This window comes from Diorhabda carinulata, chromosome 8 (genome assembly GCF_026250575.1).
Source record: "Diorhabda carinulata isolate Delta chromosome 8, icDioCari1.1, whole genome shotgun sequence".
NCBI lineage: Eukaryota > Metazoa > Arthropoda > Insecta > Coleoptera > Chrysomelidae > Diorhabda > Diorhabda carinulata.
The window spans coordinates 21459949-21483975 of NC_079467.1; the positions used below are offsets into that span (position 1 = coordinate 21459949).

The 24027-nt window shown below is 32.6% G+C and overlaps 2 protein-coding genes across 7 annotated transcripts in view; both read left to right on the forward strand.

The window, feature by feature from the left end:
* Positions 1-24027, forward strand: part of LOC130897431 (protein pangolin, isoforms A/H/I/S) — a 369634-nt gene that overhangs the window by 325554 nt on the left and 20053 nt on the right. For 3 of the 6 annotated variants that reach the window (XM_057806274.1, XM_057806272.1, XM_057806277.1), the window contains exons 5-8: positions 6656-6743; positions 7895-8122; positions 21833-22019; positions 23462-23627. In XM_057806274.1, coding sequence (XP_057662257.1) covers positions 6656-6743; positions 7895-8122; positions 21833-22019; positions 23462-23627 — 669 coding nt within the window. The remainder of the gene's footprint in view (positions 1-6655; positions 6744-7894; positions 8123-21832; positions 22020-23461; positions 23628-24027) is intronic. The other 3 variants (XM_057806275.1, XM_057806273.1, XM_057806278.1) reach the window with 1 other exon arrangement.
* On the forward strand, positions 16559-19922 carry LOC130897432 (homeobox protein 2-like). Its single transcript, XM_057806279.1, has one exon. It carries the CDS (start codon positions 17759-17761, stop codon positions 18341-18343), a length of 585 nt encoding a protein of 194 aa, XP_057662262.1. The 5' UTR covers positions 16559-17758; the 3' UTR covers positions 18344-19922.

The following is a 24027-nucleotide window of genomic DNA, read 5'->3' on the forward strand; positions in this document are numbered from 1 at the left end:
TTAGAAAAGTTATTAACAAAAATCATAAGGTCAAACTTTCAAACTTGCCAAAATTATTAGCCGCCGTATGTTTCATGTGGATAATTGTTTTTGCCTTGTACTGCCCAGACACTGCTTATAAATAATGCATATAAAGAAATCTTGTTGTTTTTATTCTGGTAACAGAAGAAATTTGAAAACAGTGGGAGCGGGGGTCTGGCAAATTCTCACATTAACAATAAAACTCGAATAAAATAACGACTGGCACCGTAGACGACGCAACGGATAGAAAGTCTAACGAATCTTCTGGAAATCTGACCGATATTGCTCGATCACCCTTGAATATTCAAAACGCCAAGAGTATTTAAGAAGATGAGTCAAGAGACTCAGACAGAGTTCTTAGATACGCTCCAAATGTAAAATATGTATTTTCTAATGAAATAAGAAAAGGAAAATAATACATTTTGATAAAGTTTCATATGAAGTTTTTCATAGAGCGGCACTTCCAATCGCCTTGGAGCACTTGAAGTTCTGATAGATGCTCTTATAATGAATTGTTTATGAAAAAATTATGGAATTTGAGGCATTTACTTTACGGCTGCGCTTTGTAGACACATAGTTTTAGAGGGTTATTTGGAGCCAATACTTAATATTTATTACTATTATTATTTGGATCGAATTAACTTGATGGTTTCTTTCTCGGAAATGTAAAGAAATTGATTCCTTTCGGTGGTTGTATAGTAAATAACGTAAACCAAGTTAAAGATATTAATATAATAAACAAATATGCCCTGTATTAAATGAGCAATAAATAATTTTCAGATACATATATGATTAAGTTAAATAGTAGTCAATGGAAATGGGAATTTCGTTATGCCTCCCGGGTATTCGCATTCATATCAAAATTACTACTTTGTAGGGTTGGTGACCGCCCACTTTTTTAAATACCATATATTTTATTTCAATGCATGTCATAACGTTTGCAGTTTTCTAAACATGCGACTATTATGTATAGACGGGGAAAATTGATATTGTGTTGTGTGTCATCTCCGAGCAGGAAATGTATGTTTTTATTTTGTAATTTTTATATTTTATTAATCGACATTTAAGTATACATGGTGAGTGTATAATGAAAACTGTTGTTTGTGTCTATTATTGATAGAATATTAAGTTGAATTCATCCACTCAACCACTCAATGGACCGTATAAAATACCACTTAATCCTCTAGTTGTATAACATTATTATAATTGAATTAATCACATTTGTTTATTATTAACATAAACAACTATTTTTCTCTATTTCTTTCTGTTAGTTCCAGTCACGTACTCCTAGACATTTCACATCTTGTACAATCTGATCTTTCTTTCAATTTTTTTTTTGGTTTTTCTGGCAATATTTCCTCGTTTGGTCTTCAATCTATAATTTTCCTCCCCCTTGTCGTTTTTCCATTCTTTCAACGTAATTTTCTTGATTAAATTATTATATTTATTATATGCCCATTCGTAAGTTCTCGATACTCATTTTTTCCAATTTTCACTGGTCCATGATTTTTTTAATTATTCTTCTATATATCCTTGACAACAAATCATTTTTCGAGTCTTTGTGACTTTTTCTTTGCTACAAATTTCAACATATCTTGATAGGAAGTTATTTTGAAGAACATTGAAAATTCTATGACCGACTAGTTAAAAACCACATCCCTTAATGACTTGTGGTGCTGTTATTAAGACTGGAAACTGGTGTACAAGTGGACGATGTTGTGTGGTGAATGTGATTTTTCTATATATATCGTATACCTACTTTATCAGTTTGGAATTAAATCGTTTATTTGTATCTGATAATTGTTTAAAAAGTAAAAATTTACATATAAACACATAGTTTATACCTATGAGGTAGACTCAAGGTCCCAAGTTACCTATTTCGATACGTTTATAGTATTGTCTTCATTTACGAATACACGCTTTGCCCCACAGGAAACTTTAATTGGGTAGTATTGCATTTGTAATTTAATTGTTCATTATGCCGTGTTTGATCCGTTGGCCGTTGCATTTATCTAAAACCGACCATATAAGTTTTCTTGTTCTCTTCGAACACAGGTATGGGTTGGCCTAGATAAAACAATAAACAAAATTATAGTTTAAGAAATTTACTGCTTACTTGATCTTTACACCCCTTATAGTACAGTTTATTTCGTTTCGTTATATTCAACATACCTCTCTAATCTCAAATAAATTTAACACAAGCAAATCGAACCTCAAATAACTTTCAGAAATTGTTGGTTGAATCAAAAAGTGAATGAACTGCCTATTACGATGATAAAAAAATTTGACGTGTATAAGTTTGACAGCTATAATATTGCCGCGCGAGCTCCCAATCGATCAAAAGCAACAAGGAATTGATGATTCTGAGTAGAAAAACTAAGTCGACTGTTATATAGAATTATTGGAGAACGAAATCGTAGAAAAATGGTCTCATTTGAGTAAGAAGAAGTGGTATTTCATCAAAACAATGCACCGTGTCACAATTCATTAAAAACGGTGGCAAAATCGCATGAATTAGGTTTCGAATTGTGTCCGCATGCACCGTATTCTCCAGATCTGTCCTCTAGAGATTTTAACTGTTCTCAACTTCAAGAGGATGATCGCTGGATAGGAATTTTGCGCCTATGAAGAGGGTTGTCGTCGAAAGTCAAGCTTATATTGAGTTTAATGATTTATCGTACTATAAAAATTATATAACGCTTGACGCAAATCAAAAATAACTATTAAATGCTTGTAGTATATCTAAGAACGTTGAGATGAATAAGATAACCGATTGAACAATGCAAAATCCAGATCTACGATAGATAGAATAAAAAACTGATATCGTTTTGTTGTTGATATTTAAATTAAAAAAACCAACAACACTTTTTTATAAAAAATTATACAACTTCTGTTTAAAGTAGAAAATACATCATTGAATAAATTCCGAGCATTGCATATAAAAGCACCGTTAGTTCAAGCTACAATATGCTTGTTAAAAATTCACATTTGATACCGTTTTAATCGAAATATTGAAGATCGAGTGACGATATATTTGCTAAAACAATTTTCGTTTATTGGTTGAACACTGTTTTTTTTTTTGGTGTGCAGACAAAGCAAAGACTCTACTTTCTTCGGCAACAACGTTTAAAAGGTAATACGCACACTTCAAACCTGGTCAAAAAACGAATGAAGATGATCGAACTCTCTGCTAGATCAAATTATAAAAGTATTTTTGAAAAATGATTTTGAGCAGTTGCGTGAGAGGACGTGAGGTATCAGAAGTCATTCTTTCAGTTAATTTGCTAGATAATTCAGCATTTATAGTATCTTGATGAGATTGGCATCCAGTGATGTAACCTCTCATACCTCATACTAGGTCTGTTAGCCAATTTTTCTTTTATCGCTTTGATTTTATGATGTTTGATGATTCTGTTTTCGATAAATTCATGTACTATGGGCACTCCCAGGTCCACGTAAATGGTGTGCATTGAGCATCTATTAGTTGATGGAGTATCTTCGTTTGGGATCTCTGGATAATTTGTAGCGCAATCACACAGCCTAATTCCATATGTCCATGAAGGTTTAATGACAGATTTGTAGATAAGAATTTTATTTTTTCTTTACAATCAAGCAGAAGATATTTCCCTTTTCGAAGTGTAAATAATGCAATGGTACATGAGAAAGTTTTATTATAAATGGGTGCCCTGCTTGGTCATCCTGTTTATTCATTCGGAACAGAATTTTTCACATCGATAGATTCATTATTCACTCTTTCATCAAAGATTGTTACCTAAAAAACGCCTATAGCGACCAAAGAACTCAAACATTGCTAGGGGCAAGGTATGGCATCCGTTATTTGACAAAACAATCAACATTGAATATTACATACCAATATTAATCGAATGAGTCTAGGAAAACAGGTAAAACGTCCTCAAATATAAAAGAAACTTTAAATCTCTTTCGTAAATCGATGAAAAGCAATAGTTTGATCACACAACGTATCCTCTAGTGTATTTTTTTCTTCTTTGAAGCAAAAAGTTATGAATTATTTAGCAAGATCATCGCCAATGTTGCATATTGCCTCAACATTCTGAACTTGTTCTACCCATTGGTAACACGAGACACCAATTTGGAATTAATTAAAATATTAGCCCGGTCCTGTGTACGGTTCAACGCTTTTTCGAGCGGCCGCTTTGCCAGTTTGCAAAAGAAAGACTCTGACCGTTTTTCGTATACTTTTACGGCCTCCGTTGCAAAAATAGCCAATCAACCATTTCAATTAGTCGAAACTCCCTTTTGAGACGTGAAAGTGTCACGTTGGAACTCGAAACGTGGTCGTTGGGAGCCATACAGGGTGTTGGAGTATTTGTTGTCGACGTATACATTAAAATTTTTGTTTAATTAGTTAAAGATGACTTGTAAACAAATAGTTAGTGTTAATGTTTTAGATCGAATTAGATTTAAAGTGAATTACTAAAGTATTCATCAATTTCATCATTTATTTACGATTTCGCAAATAATTGATAAGAAAACCGCCAAAATCAAGAACTCCACCTTTTGTATGTTGACCTTAAAAAAGCATATGACAGCGTACCGCAAACAAAACTATGGAATGCCTTGGAAAGAACCAATATAAATGCGGCCCTAATAAAAGCAGTACAAAAGCTTTATGAAAACAGTAAATCACAAGTAAAAATAGGAAACAAGATCTCAAAAGGATTCTCCATCAATAAGGGGTTAAAACAAGGATGCTGTCTGTCGCCCACACTCTTCAAGATATACCTGGAACACGCACTAGCACACTGGAAAAGGAAATGTAAGAACATGGGCATTCCACTAATCGATTCCACACTATATACCCTGTGTTTTGCAGATGACCAAATAATCTTGGCACAGGACTCCGAAGACTTAGAATATATGGCAAGAAAGCTAGTACAGTAATACAGGAAATGGGGTCTAGAAGTAAATTTTAGTAAAACGGAATATATGTGTATTGGAGGAGAACAACAAAATTTAATACTTGAAGAAACACAACAAAAAATAAGTTATTGTACAAAATACAAATACCTAGGTATGATCATCACTAATGATGGAAGATTAGATGAAGCAATAACACAAAGAAATAACCAAGGAAGACAAGCAATAAGACAACTAAATAGTGTATTATGGGACAAACAAATATCCAAGGAAAACAAACATCGAATATACAATAGCATAATAAAAAGTATAACAACATATAGTAGCGAAGTCTGGCCTCTAAAAGAAAAAACAGTCAAAATGCTTGAAGCCACAGAAATGGATTATTGGAGACGCGCGGCAGGAATATCAAGACTGGAAAAAATAAGAAACGACAGAATCAGGGAGATCATGAAAGTGCAACATACGATTACGGAAGACATTAGGGTGAATCAGTTAAGATGGTACGGACATGTCCAAAGAATGCCTGAAGACCGCATACCCAAACAAATTTTAAATTGGACACCACAAGGAAGAAGAAAGAGAGGAAGACCAAGATTAAGCTGGAGAGAAGGTATCGAGAAGGATATTCGAGAGAGAGGATTGGAAGATCTTTGGGAAGATCGAGAAAAATGGAAACTGGGAATCGGAAGACGGTGAAGAACGTTTTAAATCCGATTAATATATATATATATATATATATATATATATATATATATATATATATATATATATATATATATATATATATTCATCAATTCTTCTCTCTTTAGTCATTTAGCTTCATTTATGTATTTTTTTTTATTTTTTCTTCTATTTGTGTTCCTTTTTTCTTTTTGTCTGTTTATCTTTTCGAGTACCTTTCTACTTACCATTATCTCTCTTTCCATTTCTGGTTTTTTCTTTTTTCTTTTCTCGCTTCACTCTCAGTGTTCTTTATTTTCATTATACTTTTTGTTTTACATTCATTCTCGTTAATTTCTTGTCCATTTTTTATTCAACCATAACATGAGAATGAAATGGCAGTTGTGGACAATTATTTCATAGTGAATTTTTGTTCGCGTCGCTTTTTCAGTGTCTGATATTTTTAATATAAAATAATGGAATTTTCGAGAGACGATATTTAATAGTTGCACTTAAAGAAAAAAATCTGTGGGGTGAAAAATTTGTCAGTTGTAAACCAATATATCTTTTGGTATTACCTCAAGTTACTTTAATAAAAATCTTCGTCTTTGGCTGAAGAATACGTGGAAGATTTTATGTAGGAAATTTTAGTGTTCAAGTGATATCACCACCTCAGTTGCTTTCAACCCCCAAAACTAAAATATCGCGAACTGAATTTCAATTATCTATTTTGGGGATGAAATTAGATGATATTAAAGTATATTGTTATAAATGCGAAAACAATGCCATTCCTTGACGTCTGTAGAAGAAAATTATAAGTCCGTTTTTGAAATTCAAAACCTCACGAAAACAAATATTGTCAATATCACGTACGCGAATATGCTGCATGGGATGGGGTAGCTTAAAAAATATATTGTTCCTTAAATTTTAAAACGATAATCAAGATAATACGGCTATTGCCAAATTTACCACAAAATTTTAACTTATGAACTAACTTATGATGTTAACAAATTAAAAAAAAACATTCAATATATAAATCAAAAGATAATCAACGCTCTTTTTTTTATTTCAGGGCTCACACGACCCCCTATGTACCCTTTCTCAGCTGGACAATACCCATATCCGATGCTCAGTCCAGAAATGTCACAGGTGGCGAGTTGGTAAGTAAAAATTTCATTTTATTTTTTTTTATATACTCAAATTCTGTTTGTAATCAATACAATTTGTTTTACCACCAAAATTTTAAAGAATAATAAGTTTGATTTGGGCGATGATGATTATTCTATTATAAAAACGGGCGTGTCTTTTGTAATTTTTTTCTTATTTATTTAAACAATTTTTCAACGGCAGATAATTAATTTTACATTCATTACATTCGCCTGATTTGGACATGTGTAATTTCTGGTTATTCTTTAACCTAAAAAAACATTTAGAAAGAGCAGTTGATCAATGTTTTGAAAGCATTCCAATGACTAGTTTCAAGCTGGAATTTGCGGGTACTTCGGTTTCAAAAGTGAATTATTGATGTAGATAGACTTTGAACATAAATATCTTGTATCGTCGCTTGCCTATTCATATGAAAATAATTCATAAGCAAACCAACATTGTTATATGAGTGTAAGAAAACGTATTATTGTTTTAAAAAAATGAGAATTGATATAATCAAAATGCGATTAAAACAATGAGTGAACCATTCTTTTTAGTCAAAAAGCTCCAACTACAAAATCGGGATCAACTAATTACCAATGAAATTAGAATGAATTTAAAATTTTCCAACTTCACCATCCTGTAGACGCAATTCAACTAGACAATACGGCGGTCTAGTAATGTCACAGGTGGTAAATTGTTAGCCCGTCTTTTCATTTGTTCCCTTTAATCAGGAAATCTCGTATCGCCCGTCTCTATTTCCCGTGTTTGCTCCTTTTTTCGTAATCGGCTTTGTCGTACACTCTTTAATTGCGAGCAAATGGGATTTGGTCCGGCCACAAAGAGTCCACTATTCCATGAAAAAATCTCTCGGGAAAGGGGTGTTATCGCGCTCTTGAAAAAGTGTGTGGATTCGTGATGAAGTTTTGATTCGGAAAAAAAAGCATTAGGGGACGAAAAATTTCGAGACGTCTATTTACTGCAAAGAAAAAGTCACGAAAAATAATAAATTGTATTCTTGGTAGAATCGAGGTGTATTGGAACTAAATACGAACGAAAGTTCAGTATCTCTTTCGATATATTTGTAGTCACTGCCTCTTCTCTTTCCATAATATATTATTGTTATTTTTGACTTCCCATGTAAAGTTTTTTTTTTATATTTTAGGCACACTCCCAGTATGTATTCCTTATCGCCAGGTGCGGGATTCCGAAGTCCTTACCCCAGCACGTTACCCATCTCTACGAGCAGTTTGCCCAGCGATTTCTACAGATTCTCGCCAACCGGGTTGATACAACCACATCCCGGTTTATCACCCCACCCGCCTCATTTAACGTCACACCCCGCAATCGTTACCCCTGGACCCAAACAGGAACTACCTGATCTTAATCACAGGTAAGAATTGATGTAAATTATAATATTAATGTTTTTGTAGTTTACAGTATATACAACATAGGTGTTGACTTTATGAAATTCTGTAAGAATACCTGTAAGTGGACATAATGTTCTCAGTTTTCTACATCAAAAATGTTTTTGAGGATATTCCACCTGACTGTTCTTTTCGGGTTTTAAATCTTGTTATAATTATATATAATTCTTATTTTGATAACAGTGTTTACAAAATATGTGAAAATGGACATATAGGAGTCAACCAAATTAATTCATTGTACAAAATTGGGTAAAATAGGTGGAATTTGTGGCTTAATTATGACTTCTATGTAACGGTATTTGAAAATTTTCTGTTTATTTGACATTTTTTTTGAGACATGACATCTTCGAGTATTATTTTAAATGTATTCCCCCGTATTTGTAAATTTTTTGAGTAGAAGTAGAATTTATTGTTTTAGTAAGTCTCTGAATTAGAAATTATGATTTGACAACATCAAATTCAATGGTAAGGTAATGGTAACAATAATAGAAAATTTATTTACAATATTTGTTCAAAGTGAAAACTGTCGGTTGCATGGCAGTATCTTAATCTGTCAAAAAATGGTCTTAGCGAATCATTTTAGTTGTTACACATAGGTTCTGATTCAATCTTCTACTTCTTCTACTAAAAAATACAGTTCAGGTATTGTCTAACCCTAGCAACATAATGCTATAGATCACTAAACTACTGAAATAAATTGTTTTCTGATAACTGTAAATGATCAATTTGATGTGTTTCTCATAAATTATTATTCCTCCATCTATTCCACACCAACATTCAGATTTTATGGATGTTACGTACAAACTTCGTCGAATGTCGATTTGCAAAGTTCATTATCTTCATTTGTGACTGTTTTTCGTTCCACTCTAGTTTCGTTAAATTTCCTCGAACTTCGAAACACTGTAGGCTTGGAAATATGAGAGATTCTGTCAGGATATACATCATTGAACAAATCGAGAACTTCTTGTAGTTCCAAAACCCACAATGAGCAATAAAGTAATTCGTTCACGTTTAGTTAGTTCCGATATGATTAATATTGTATTAATCTCGAAAAAAACAACTAAAACAAAATGGACAAACTTAAGTGTGTTATTCAAATAAACGTTTGACAAATTCGAAATAAATGTGATTTAACACAAACATCAAAATTGATAAAAATTGTTCGGCATACTGCGATAATTACTTGGATATGGTACTACTAATTGAATTTGATTTTGTTAAGCCCATTACACTTGGTATCATTAAACTCAGCAAAATTATATCATGCATTTAAATAAATTATCCGTTGACAATAAGAAAATTTTTGATAAGACTAATGATTAAGCCACAAATTTGATGCTCCACCTATTTTGCCCGACCCTGTATAATCAAAAAATCAGAGCTAAATTGTGTAAAAGACATTTAGAAGGAATTAATTACACCATAAACTTATTCGTGCTAAATTAGCTAAAATATATAAAAAAAGAGATAATGTAAAAATTTTTAAAAAACCTGGATGGGGTAATTGAAACTAAAAAACCGCAGGAAAAAGAAATTGAGAATAGTTTACAGAAGAAGCACTTTTTTATTAGATTCTCCTTAAATGTAAAATTAAACTTTTCTTATTATTCGATAATTTGCCTGTTCCATTTTCTGTTTCGGTGCCCATACATCGTCTAACGATTATACAATTACGATCGCACCATTTTCTTGTGAAACACCCTTTGTTACTTGCTGTAAGTTCGAAAATGCCAATTTCGCTTTGCTTTCTAATTTCCTTTGGTTGCCACCGAAAATAAAAAAAAAACAAATCCAATAATTCGTACACACGCGTACGAAATAAAAAAGGCATCGGCATCGCAGCAAGCAATCGTAGCCGCTCGTAGTGGTGGCACTAATTGCCGCCTGGCGGTAATCCTAGTCGGGGGCGGCCATGCGAAAAATGAGATCCAAGATTGGTTATCGGCGTTGCGGCCATTGGTCAGCTCGTTGCTTGGCAACCACATCTCGTTTCGTCGTTATTTCGCCGCAACGGTCGCCGTGTTGATAGTCAAACGTTTCGTACAACGGAGGCGGCACGGATGTTAGTGATTTTGTATTTGCGCTCAATTTTACTATGGACAAATTGCTGAACCGTCGTTAGGTCTTCTATGTTTGTACACATTCACTTCACTGTCAATCATATATATGTATAGTGGTAGTAAAGTACTAGTGACATTTTCAATTAATTATTTATTAAATAATTGATTATTTATAGAGCTACTGTATATTAGTAATCGAGCGGTCATCGTTTAAGCAGATGAGTTTATCATTATGACCATTACCGCAAGTTTTAAACTATACCATATACCTACCATATCTCGTATTTTGGGAATTCAAGTGCCTTGCACTGAAACAAAATGATAATCCTCAAAAGATTTCTGCAAAATTTTCTGTAAAGTTAACAAAGCGCCAAAAACCGAATTAAAATTGTATTTTGATTTCTTAACATTAATAAATATTTTGAATATTCATAAGACGTATCAACCCAAGTCTATTTTGAAACCCGAATTAAAACAATTAACGAGAATGAAGAGAGAATGACTATCTCATTAGTAATACAAATTTTCTGAATACGGAACTGTTTCCATTCCGTACTTCGTTTTTGTTTGGTTTTCATTTGCTTCGTATTTGTTCAGATCAGAGTGTTGATTGTATGTGAATGTTTTCTATGTTTTTATTTCTCCCTTTCAAATACCTACGGGTATCCAAATTTCTTTCTCACACCGTATTGAGAACCAATAATTTCAAAACAAATCTAACGGAGTTCGTTTCCAATAATATCAATAACCGTTGAAATGTGATTTTTTTTTTAATTTTCTTTCATACTATACTGAAGCAAAATCCACTATTTCCAAATCTTTTTTAAATTTTTTTAATGAATGTACATCTTCATGTTTATTATGTTGCGATATTTCTGACTGCGACCAGAATAAGTTGATCTGGCATCAAATTTGCATTAAGAGAAAAAAATGCAATGTCGAAATTACAAAAGGGTTTCTGTAAGTGTTCAAATTGAAGCTCATTTTGAGTGCGAAGCAGATACGGCAACGTTTCTCAACAGAGGCATGTCAAGCTGTCCGAAAAACTTTCAAATTCTTCTTCAATTACAGTTCAGGAAGGGTGCATGGTCCTGTTGTCTGGCCTTGAGAAGGCCCCACAGGAAGAAATCACAGGGTGTCAGGTCACATGACTGTGCGGGCCACTCACGATCACGAATCATCGTCTGCTTATACATTCTCAAAAATGAACATTCAGGTTCTTCCTCACATGAACCTCCATCCTACATGAAATGACGGATATTCGCGAGTGTTGAATCGTCGTCCATTTGTCCACGTAAATCTTCCAGCATTTCCAGATAACCATTATTCACAATTATAAAGAGTAATACGTTTCCATATTATATTTCAAATAAACGAAAACAATAACAAATAACATTAATTTCAAGTACAATCTTCTGATTGACACAATTTTCTGTAACCAATTCACGTTTGTTTCCGGTTGACGCCACTGAATCAGCTTCTGCACACTTCTCTAATACATTTTCTATTTTTTTTTTGTTCACTTCCGCCTGCTTCTCTGAAAATCAGTAATGAGTCCTTTTGATGTAGAAAATTCACGTTAACCAGCGCGTTTATAACTTTTTTTCGTTTTTCCTATATCAACGTGTGTTTGGGCCGACAGAAGCTATTACTGCGATGCTTATACATTGAAAAATTGCTGTGGTTACTTTTCCAATGAATTTATTGAATTCCATCCAACTATTTTCCGATATAGGTCAAGTTTTTAAACTATTTATTCTGCTGCTTATATCCCAGGATGGAATGGAACTTTAAATCAGTTGACATTCATCTTCATCTTCACATAATTGTATGCTGTTTAGTAGCATTCTTTTTCTGTGTAGCGTTCCTTTTTGAAAGTGAACTAGCTCTCCGAGACAAACTTTTTTACCATACTTTGATTGCAAATTCCCTACCAATAATTACGATTAGATCGAGCCCCCAATAAAGAAAATATCTATTAGATTCCTAGCGATGTTTTCAGCAGTTTTACTTTTCATTGGACATAGTACACAACTGATCAATTAGATCTACTTGTAATCGAGAATTCGTTTTTTTTATTTAATATGGGCTTAACGATTCATTTTTTAAATATCTGTTTTTCGGTTAACAAATTTCACACGATTTTGTAACAATGTAACCTCCACAATTTCCTTAACTCAAACTAGTTTTGTATATTATTTATAATATTGCCATATATTTATTCATTTTGCGACTTGTCATTACATTAGTTTCATGTAACTTTCACAAAGTAATTTTAAAGAAATATGCAACAATCTTAAAGGTATGCGCATACGTGACAATCCCTAATATTCACGAATGCATAGTTGTATTGTTTGCAAATGGCAGATATCAATTCAAATGAGACGATTTCACTCGAACCAATTATATTTTTATAAGGACAAAATATAGGCTGGGAAATTACCTTAGAAACTCCTACATAATGTACAAGTGTACATGTTGTGGTAACGAGGTTAATATATTAGATCCGTTAAATAAATGTAGACTGGAAAATAATAGATATTACAAAACAATATTTTCTATAATGTAATAGATTGAAGTAATGAAAATGGTTTGAACCTTTCCACTGTGTAATTGATAAATTTTATTACTGAAAAAATTGATTATACGTTGACACTTTAACTGAACACACTCCCGCACACGTCTAAGCATCTTCAAGAAAAGGTGGTCGATGTACGCTGACATCCCGTTCCTAGTAACTTTAGTTTCGAGGATCTACTTGAGGACGTGCTTAAGTTTTTTATTTTTCTTGTGAAAAAAAATATCGGCGAATCCTCATCAAGGCTCTGGTGACATAATTGAGGTAACCTTTTCTTTTAAGTATCCGAAAAAAAGTCCAACGGTATCTTTACTCATGATCATGGCGGCCAAATGACATCACCAAGTCTCACACCGATGCAAAATATTTGTTTGGGCTGTTAAACATTAAATTCTACGGAACTCCTGTAAACAACGGTTCATAGAGGTAGCTTGATGATTCTTAATTTTGCTAAAGACATTGACTAATATATACAAAACTTGTTATTCTTAATGGCGTTGATAAACAGATGAAATCTCTGCATTCGGTGCACTTCAAACAAACTTACCCATTCTGGAAAAAAGTTTTGGATTCGAACATTTGCTTTTCGCTCTGTATTTAAGAAGCAACAGTTTAAAGACATACTGGCATACTTTGAGTCACTTGTTCATAATTTTCTGGACCTCTTTACCGCGATCGGTAGAAGATAGAAGGGCATGTTTAACAATCATAGTTGAGCCGTGAATCTGTAATCTAATCGTTCTTGTTTTCTAGCAAAAAATACTGTTGAGAAATTAGAAACCATCAGAAACATCTCTCAACAAATTACTGTGGTTCCTTAGCAGCCCTATTGAACCGAAAAAATTATTTTCAATCTATAGGTACGTTTCAGTACCCAACTGAGACGAACCTGTAATGTGTTCAAATGTATATACATAAAATTAAGAATTATTAACACTCACCGTTAAAGTATTCTACACTTTTTTTTGATATATAGAAGACTGATATCTGATAGACACTTTTTGGATAAGTGTTTCCTTTCCACGCAATTTTCCAAAACGCGTTTTTCGATAATTCTTTTCTTTCCAAGCTTTTTTTACTAATGAAAGATTTCTTACAGACTTTTTAATCAAATGCAACCTTTATAATCACTTTTTGAAACCATTTTTTGAGTATTAGACTCGCTAGAAACTTTCCTAGAGAATTTTATTTGATAAACGCATTTTTTTGTCAATTTTTTGATAGTTGGTACCTCTGCAGAGACTTTTTTTGAATAACTGTAATTTTTCCAAGACATTTTTTAGTAAATGTAAGCTTTACACTTTATACATATAATTTTCATTATTACAAGAACGGGCAGCCATTTACTAAAACATTGAATAAATAGTTTTTCTTTGTTCTACAAGACATCCAAAATCCCACTTATAACAATAACTGTTTTATTATTTCTTTTTATGTAAAGTAGACACTAACGTGTCTATATAATTGATAGAGTTTCATCCCTTTCATTCCAAAGAAAATATTGAACATAACCCCTTAAATAAATGAGTATTTCAACTGTAAATACAACGCTCATCCCATCTACATTCGAAAAGTGGAAATTCGAATCCCGGTAACGTAGTTTGCTGTTCTCTGTGTTTCCCTTTTTCGTTTATCTTTTTTCAACCCTTATAATTCTACTACCTTCCGAATGGGGTCGAATATCTCAACGTAAAAAGTACAAAACATGTAGAGAACGAGTTATGTGGATCAATAAATTGTATACCAAATACTACTAGTTTGCAAATATATATTTAAATCAGTATTTTCGTCTATAAATATTATAGCTGATAGGTGATTCTATAAAAAATTTTTCACAGTGATGAATCGTTTTGAAATTAATTGGATAATGTTAATAAAAGCTTGATGATGACTATTTAGTTGTATTTAACCATAGCAAAATAAATGATTGGTCCATATTTAACAAAATCAAGTCTCATTAACATAGATAAAATATTTGAATATTTATTGTTCTGGAAATACCTCAATTCAACCGTTTCTTTATCTCTTACATCTGTAGACGAGGTGGTGAACCTGAACACAATCATAGCAGGAATTTATGAAATTATTATATTTTCATAGGTCCGACGTTTTAAAGTGTCATCCCCAGAAATTCCATTACATACATACCAACCTAATATAATAAGCGCGTAAAAGAATTATCAAAAACGGACTGAACAGAGACATAAAGTTTCAAAGTATCAATCATCGTAATCCAACGTTGAATTCATGACTCAAACCACTTCCAAAAGTTTTCTTTCGGATTGATTTAATTCTGCTCTATCACATGGTGCTGAATTTGGTGAGTAAAGCAGACTAAATATTTGGTCCACTTTTTTTTCTGATTTGAGGTCGGTTTTTTGTAAAAAACGCGCTATGTGATCCCATCATCGACGTCAATAGACATCATAAGACATCGATCAACATCAAATGACAATAGACGTCAATTGGCTTCAATGGACGTTAAATTCATGTCATTGGAGGTCATTTTTCATTTAATTAACCAATTATTATGAGAATTTATTAAATAAATGTAATTATTATATTATATACGCGCATGAAAAAATACATAACAACCTTTTAGTCTTTTCATTTTCTATAAAAAAAACCCCGTCGACTTTTCCAATAAAGAAGCTCGACGTGTCTCGGAGATCATTTGGGATTTTTAAAGTTATTCAGTTGGCGAAAATAACGAGCTCATAAATTAGGTTGAGTTTAATTGGAACAGAAAGAAAGAAATTGAAAAATGGACGTTGCTATTGCAGTCACAAAGTCGTGAGGAGAAAATCCGCCATATATTGATTTATGAACTATTTGATTCATGTCACAAATTTCGAGAGCAATTCCTCAAGTAATTAATTTAAAAAATGTACCAAAATTTATCTTCTTAAATGAAGTAAAAACTTATATATCCATTTATTTAAAAACAAATACTCTATTAGATGAAAAAATTTGGGCAACTCATTTTGAACTTATGATCTTGATTATTGAACATATCATCATTGGGTTTCCACGATGCTCGGCGAAGCCTTATTCAACCAATAGCACTTTGTGTCTATCTAGATGTACATCCACTAATTAGGCTATTATGCACTACATCTTAATCCAATATTTATCTATATATCAAACTGTTTATGTCCCTATTTAATAGATGCAGTTGTCTATAATAAGTCAATAAATTTTACAGAAAATCACCAATAGTACTAAAAGTAGTAACAATATATAATTGAACAAATCAAAATTTCAAATAATCAGTTAAAGTAAATAATTATAGACACAACGAAACATCTATTTGGTAATGATGTCCAGCGCGTATGAAACTAACTAAAAATCATCACAACTCTAGCAGTCCAGGGAAAACTCTTTTCTATATCAGGAAAAATCCTATAATAATATAATTTATAGCCCATGGAAGTATTCCTATTCCATCCAGTAATCAACCTATTATTCCATCTCTGTCTCTCTATCCATATGCTCCTATCGAAAACCTATGTAATGTCATCACACTTTTTCCTCTTCTCTTGCTTTATTTTAATGATTTTTCAGGCACCGGATTGGTCCTTCCTCTATATGAGAAATCCATCTTCTAGGTCTTTATCTTTACCTTCTCTTTTATCTATTCACCTCCATTATTTTTTGTTGACTTTTACACTTATTGATGTTTTCCAAATGTTCCTTTCAGTTGATTCAATGTCAATTCCAATTCCCTGAATAATCCAATTATTGTTGTTTTATTGTGAGGAATCAAGAATTAGTCCATTTTTTTTTCATCTTTTGTAATGATTACCTCAATATATATCCCTTCTCTACCCCCGCAGTGCTCTATACGAATTTTCATTTTTTAAAAATTTTTCTTCTATAGAATGGAATCGGATTACCCATTTTTAGATAATTACCTATCGATTTTTAACGTACCAGAACGAACCGCGCGGAAATAATCTTAAACGTATTCTCGGCCAACTTGAAGTTCTTCAAATCATTCATAAATGCGTGTGCGGGATAACGTATCACTACCATATACTTTTTTTTATAAAGTATAGGTTTTATTGTGGTTTCTCGAATGTCACGTCTAATTTCACAACGATGAAACACCGGCTACACTGATTTGTTTACTATTGCGAGGAGTACTGCATTCGTAGCTAAAGATTTCACGGTCGCTGGCGTTTAAAGCATGGGGAATTCTTATTAGATTTTTAAGCTTGATACTGTCTCCTCTCTTTGATTCTTTTTTTCATTAAAAATTTGTGAGTTATTTTCCTTCTAGTAGTTGAACTGATGTATGATGTCACTTTTTTTTTGGTATGAGCATGACGTTAAATAATAAAGAAATTGAATTCTCACTTTTATGAACCTACAAAAAGGGATTTCAATACAAAATTTCGATTTTTTAGTTCGAAAAATTGCGAAAAACATAGAGCGTCGAGACGCTCCGGCAGATGAATCGCGGGATCAATCCATCAAAATGTAACGACGCGACAGTTAACGAGCATACCTATATCCGTCTCATTCTAACAAGTAACAACACTATCGGGCCTATTGGACATTTCGAACGCTCTCCGTCGCTGTGTTTGTTAAAATATTTTCCTGAGATTTTTCGCGAACATCGTCATATATTTGACCTGTGATATCCTTTCCCGGGATCAGAAGACGGTGCTAGTCAGTCGATTTTCGTGTTTTCCGGGATGAAATACCCACGTGCAAGTCCGCAATTTTGATTCGTACCCAAACAAAGGACGACTCTCTACAGCCATTCATATTGATTTTCTGTGATAAAGTGCTACATAAAAACTTGTTGATATTCCCTTTCGCACTGTTTCTTATATTGTAATATTCCAGTTATTCGCGGTATTGTTTTATATAGTTAAAACCAGAAATGATTGCAATTAAGAGTGAGTGGTTATGAAAACATCTAGTGCTTCAATTTTTTGATATCCGGTCCATTTATTATGGAAATTTCGGACGAACCATTGAATCTTACACTGAAAAAAATGCCGATCGCGATCGTAGCACCTTTTTCCGTTATCGAAACGAACAATAAATTTATCAATAACAACGAAATTAATTTACCCGATTTAAATAAATGTGAAGATTTGCCTGAGGATTTGTCTTTGAAGAAAAATAACGAAGAATGTTTAGATTTAACAAAGAATAATAATCATACGGAACAGCTGAGAAAATATCTCTGTAAGAATGAAGGGACTAGAAATTCTTATGAAAAAAACACGTTCAACGATTATTATAATAATAAATTATCGCGCCGAGACAATCCTCAAGATATTTATAATAATTTGGACAATAATTTTCTATCGATGTGGTATATTAATTCGTTTTTGAATCAACAAAATCCTTATTTTAGTACCCCTCGACCGTATCAACCGAAACCTAATACTGATCCTAATTCCAACAAAATTTTAAACAATCTTTTAGATAAAAAAACTGATTCTTCATATAAATTTCCATCTAGTTTCGATGCGTTGATTAAAAACGAAATGCAAAGTGATAGTGATGGTAAAAACATAAATAGAAGGTAAGATTAATGAGTATTTTTCTAAAATAATTCAAAAGAAACGTGAAAATATGAGAAAAACATGCATGCTTTATATTCTGATATAAAACTGATGTAAAAAAGTCTATTACGTTTAGCGAATATATCGTTTTCAATATATGTTAGTCCCTAATTTTGGAAACACTCATATATAGCTAGTGACCAAATTTGTCTGAGTTATTGCACCTTGCAATGATGCATCTGTGTCTGGGATGGTTATCCCACACTTTTGAAAAAATTCCTCAAGCCTTTTTTATTGTCTCAGTAATTTTGGAACTAAATTGACATACTTTGCTCCTTTGCTAATTTAATTTTAATAGCTTTGTCTTTCATATTTTCGTCAATTCCTTCTTCCTCATCTTCTTCTATTCTGTGGTTGATACAACAATGCTTTCGTCGGCCATCACCATTCTCATCATATGTCCGTACCAGAGCAGTTGCTTAGTCTATATTCTCTCTGAAACCGTGTATACTCGTCGTATATCTTCATTCCGTATATGCTCTGGATTTTCTGCACGATATAGAGTCCATTTCCGCAGCCAGCACTCATATCCATACGTTAAAACATTATGACTTTGTATATTGTAATTTTTGTTTTTAGGTTAATTTTTCTGACCATAACAATGGGTTCAAAATTTTTGTAGCTTTTTGCACTCTATTTCTTATATCGTCTTTTGCAAATAAATATTCAAATTACAGCTTCGGAATCAAAAAATATCATTAGTATGACCTCTTCGGCTGAAGTTTGTATCTTGAATAATTTCGACGTTGGTGAACCTCGATGTTTCCACTCATTTCTCTGAATTTTGGTGTTTACATCATTACTTATCATCCATCTATCCATTGTGCATTTTTTCCATGTTGAGGTCGGTAGTGATTATAATATGAACCACATGCTATGAAAGACCACTATCTTGATTAATTTATCTAATAGATCATCACACGACATCATGTACTTTTTGTTCAAGTGTGGCAGCGATTGTGGATGCTCTATTTGCATGTTCATCTATCACATTTATATTCAAGATAACGCCCTTTCACTAAGTCATATGAAAGTACCGATTCTCCTGATTGATTCACAAAATTTCTATGAATTTTTATCGGGCTCAACCCTTTTAAACGCAAGTATTTGAGCACTACACGTTGCTCGACATCCTTTCTGATATTGAGATGTGGCTTTCTCGAAATCGGACTTGAAGTCATGCTTCAGAAGTTTCAAACTTGTCACTATTTATCTGGATTCTATATATAATAGGTTACAATGTGAGTTGATGATAAATAATTATTTTGATGAATAAATAGGTCAAATATCCTATACATGTTATTTTATAATCTTTGTTTTTAAAAATTGAAATAACAATAAAGAATAAACTCAATATTAAATGTGTACATATAATTAGTTTTCTGGAGAAATGCACTTCAACGTTCGCCACGATTCCGGAAACCAGAGAGTCGTTACGCATTTTCAGTACAAGGTACTTTTTCATTCAAAATATCTAAACTGAACTACTAACCGGGTCAAATTGAAATCGTTGAACAAAGAGACGTTCAGAAAAAGAAGAAAATTTATTTGTAGTTACTCAATACCATTTGATATGTTTAAATTTCCGTATATACGAGGATGACCTGAAAACTCTCTGATCCAAACATAAAGATATCAGAATTTTACAACTAAAGTATATGTTCATAACTTTGTGAAAATATACTCATTGGAATTATGTTTTTGAAAGACAATACGCCCTCCAAAATCAAAGATAAAAGAACGATGTTATAGTATTCGGCTTCTGTATTGTAAAATTCATTTTATAACTTTTAACACGACACCTCTCTTTGGAAAACAAAATACGACGCTTCTCTTATTTAATTCGATAATAACTTCGTTCTCGGATCGATTTAGAATCATTCGGTAACACGAATCCCATTCACACGTATATGGATGGCGATGGAATCGGAGGGAAAAGAAGAAGAGACAGACCGAAAAGGAATGAATAGAAGAGGTCACATCATATTTAAAAACAGTGGAAATGAGTTGAAGGAAAAAACAAGAGGACGTAGTTGGATGAAGAGGTTTAGTAAAGAAAGTAGAATATGCGCAAAAAGAGGGAATCAGAAAAAGGAGGGGCAGGCCGAAAATAAACGAGTTGAAGAGGTCTTTTCAGATTTGAGAAAAAGTGGAAATGACTAAGTGGAGAGAAAAACTAGAGGACATGCGAAATGAATACACCTGAATTTGAAATAGATATTTTCTAAATTTGTTTTTCAAAGTCTTCTAAAATCTGTCCTTCGTCTATAGTAAATTAATTTCTAGTGTTACTTCCTTTATTGTGTCTTCATCTTCTTATTCTGTCTACTTTTGTATTTCTTACTATTTTCTTATCGTTTCCGATTTCCTCATTGGTTTGAAAAGTTTTATACTATGGTATCTTTTTTGTGCTGACACCTTGTATTTGTGCATACATTATTTTAATAATATTAAGAAATACTTAATTTTCAACAATCTACTGTAAATCCTGCTTCGAAACTGTACCTACTGATTAAGTAATTGGCTAACTCCCACTCTGTAAACGGAAAACAAAACGGGATGCCAGTAAAATCACTGCGAACCTTTTCAAAGGCGGCCTTGGCGGCATATGCTTGCGGTATCCCTCTTTGATCGAACTCTCAAAGAGCATGCGCCTTAGTTGGATGTTCTTCTCGATCCATAACAGCAAATACACATTCAGTCTTTTGTGAAACAATGCTGTAGTGGAGTTTGATATTTCATGTTGGAAACGAAATAAAACAGGTAATTTTTTCTTTATTTATTAGATATATTCGCGGCGCACAATATATAATATACAATATGTGTGATTCCCAAAATTTTATTTGAAAAATTTTCAACCGAATCCCTTGCAGGAAAAATTTAACTGGGTAGGAAACAGGACGGCGCCTTACGTTATATTCTGGAACATGATCTTTGTAAGGAAATTTGTTCATAAAAAAAATGTATCTCAACGAATGACAGGTATGTAATCCACGAATGACAAGTATGTAATCTACGAATGACAGGTATGTAATTTACGATTAACAAGTTTGTAATATGTACGAATGACAGTTATGTAATCTCTGATTGACAAGTATGTAATCTGCGAATGACAAGTTCGTAATCTACTTATAATAAATAAAATATATAAACGAAAAAGTTGTTTTATTTTAGTTTAGTAGCATTGCCATTATGACATGATGATTTTCAAATAAAATATGTTTTCAGCACAAACAGCCTCAGAATGTTGTTGCTGGTAAAATGGAATTGAAGCCATTCGATTGAATCTCATTCAATTTAAAACAAAAATACTACTTAGTTGATAATTAATGTAGAAACCTTATAAATATATATATTTTTATCAATATTGCGTTTATTTTTATTTAATTATGATAGACGTATTTAGTTAAATTGAAATCTAATGGGTACTGACGCTAAATTTGATGGTTGTAGGTCACAAGTCGATCATAAAAATAATATAGATGGTAAGAATAATCAGGACAGTAATGAAAAGAAGAAGCCTCATATAAAGAAACCCCTCAACGCCTTCATGTTATATATGAAGGAAATGAGAGCCAAAGTTGTAGCAGAATGTACATTAAAAGAAAGCGCTGCGATCAATCAGATATTAGGAAGACGGGTAAGAATTTTTTATTACTTATCTTCGACCTACTATTTGAGTGAATGATACTTCTATAACCAGATTTCTCTACCTATAATTAATTTATTTTTAGAGCTTTTTTTTTGGTAAATCACTTAATTACTTGCTCTATTTCTTATTAGCAATTATTCTCTTCTATTTCTTTTCATGCAAAGGGGTGAGTATTTTATTTGAAAAGCTACGAAAAATTAACATTCATAATAAATTAGAAAACTTCTGCCCAACTGTATAATTTATATATTTATATATATAATGGTACAAAACTTTTCAGAAACTATATATGAATATAAATTTGGTAAATATTGCATAGTTGGAAATCTGGTTAAAGAAGTGTGCGTGAATCTAATTCCATTAATCAAATCTGTAAGTATGATTCCGAAAGTACCTAAATACCTCTCTTGTTATATAATTAATGTTTTTACATTTAATAATAATTAAAATCGAAACATTTGGGTTTTACGATATGAACCAAAGTAAAATATTGTTTTCTGTGTCCGGTGGTACCGGCACTCTATACGAGCTCTATAAAAACCATTCTTATATGAGTTCTCTCTTGGTTTCTCGGATAATATGAAGGCTCCCAACATCTTTAGCTGTTTTGACATAATGTAAAATAAAAATGAGCCTCTTTCAGTGTTGAAGATATGCTCATATGCCTATATAAGCCGTTTCTTATTCATCGTTACTGTCAACGGTGGTTCACTTAGAAACTGGTATTCAAAATTCCCGTACTATGTTAATTCAAGCCCTACACTTTTTTTCTTATTTGCAAACTGATATTTCGAATTTTTCTATTGGACCCTGCTATTGTCGTACGTATTGTCTTCTATATCTTTTCATTCAGTCGAGGATAGTCCAAATTTATTTTAGTTTTAGTATCGTCAGACTTGGAAATGCTAATTTTTTCTGGTTATAACTGCAGAAGAAGGGTTTTAATTCTCATATTACTTTTAATTGGTAATTATTTCATTTAATCACGAAATAACTATTTAAAACAACGTGATGTATTCCTAAAAAATGTGTCTATCCCTTTAGATTTGGCAAATTACTGTATGATATTTAAACACGTTCGTATTTTGATCTATCTGGGCTCGTATATATTAAAACGTTTCTGAAAATGTAATACACAGAAAACGTATCCAAAGCTTCTCCTTTTCTTTGTGAATTTTTCAGAGTGCCTTACATAAAATCACAAATTCCACTTGAATATTTTATTGTCCCATAGTGGATACATATCAAATGATATAAAATTTTGTTGACCGTCAAAATACAAATTTCTGGCTGAAATAAGCTGGTGGAACTAATTGTAATTTCTGAAAATGATAGTGAAACATTACTACCAGATTTGATTATTATTGTTTGTGTATTAATGTGCGAGTGTGTTGGTAACATGTGTGCGTTAAATCGAATGAATATGTTAGTGGCACTCGCTGAGCCGAGAAGAACAAGCCAAGTATTATGAAAAGGCGCGCCAGGAGCGCCAATTACACATGCAGCTGTACCCGGGCTGGAGCGCTAGAGACAATTACGGTTACGGCACCAAGAAGAAGAAGCGAAAGAAAGAGCGAACACCTATCGAGTCGGGAGGTAGTTATCAAACGCGCAACCTACTTTGTAGAATGCCCATCCAAATTTTTTTGACAGTCTCGTATACGGAAAAGTGAAAGAATCGTACTCAACGCTCAATATATTCAGCTCTAAAAAATTATTATTTATATATCAACTGGGTGATTGAGGACGATTCTTTTTTGATTTCCGTATACCTGACTAACGTTTTTGAAGCTAGGGACTAACAAAACTGCACTCGACTACCATAAATACTAATAGGACTTGGTTTTTAAAAATATCAGAGAAAAGATGTTTAGAATTTCCTTCTTTTGGTATTTTTATAACCGGTCTAGTCACAGTTTAACATTCGTTTGAGAACCTGAGGTGCTTTCTTGGTAATCAATGTGTCAAGTTGAAAAAAATGCCAATTTACGCAGGT

Coding starts and splice junctions, on each gene's coding strand:
- LOC130897432 (XM_057806279.1), top strand. CDS start 17,759: ATGGAAATTTCGGACGAACCATTGAATCTTACACTGAAAAAAATGCCG.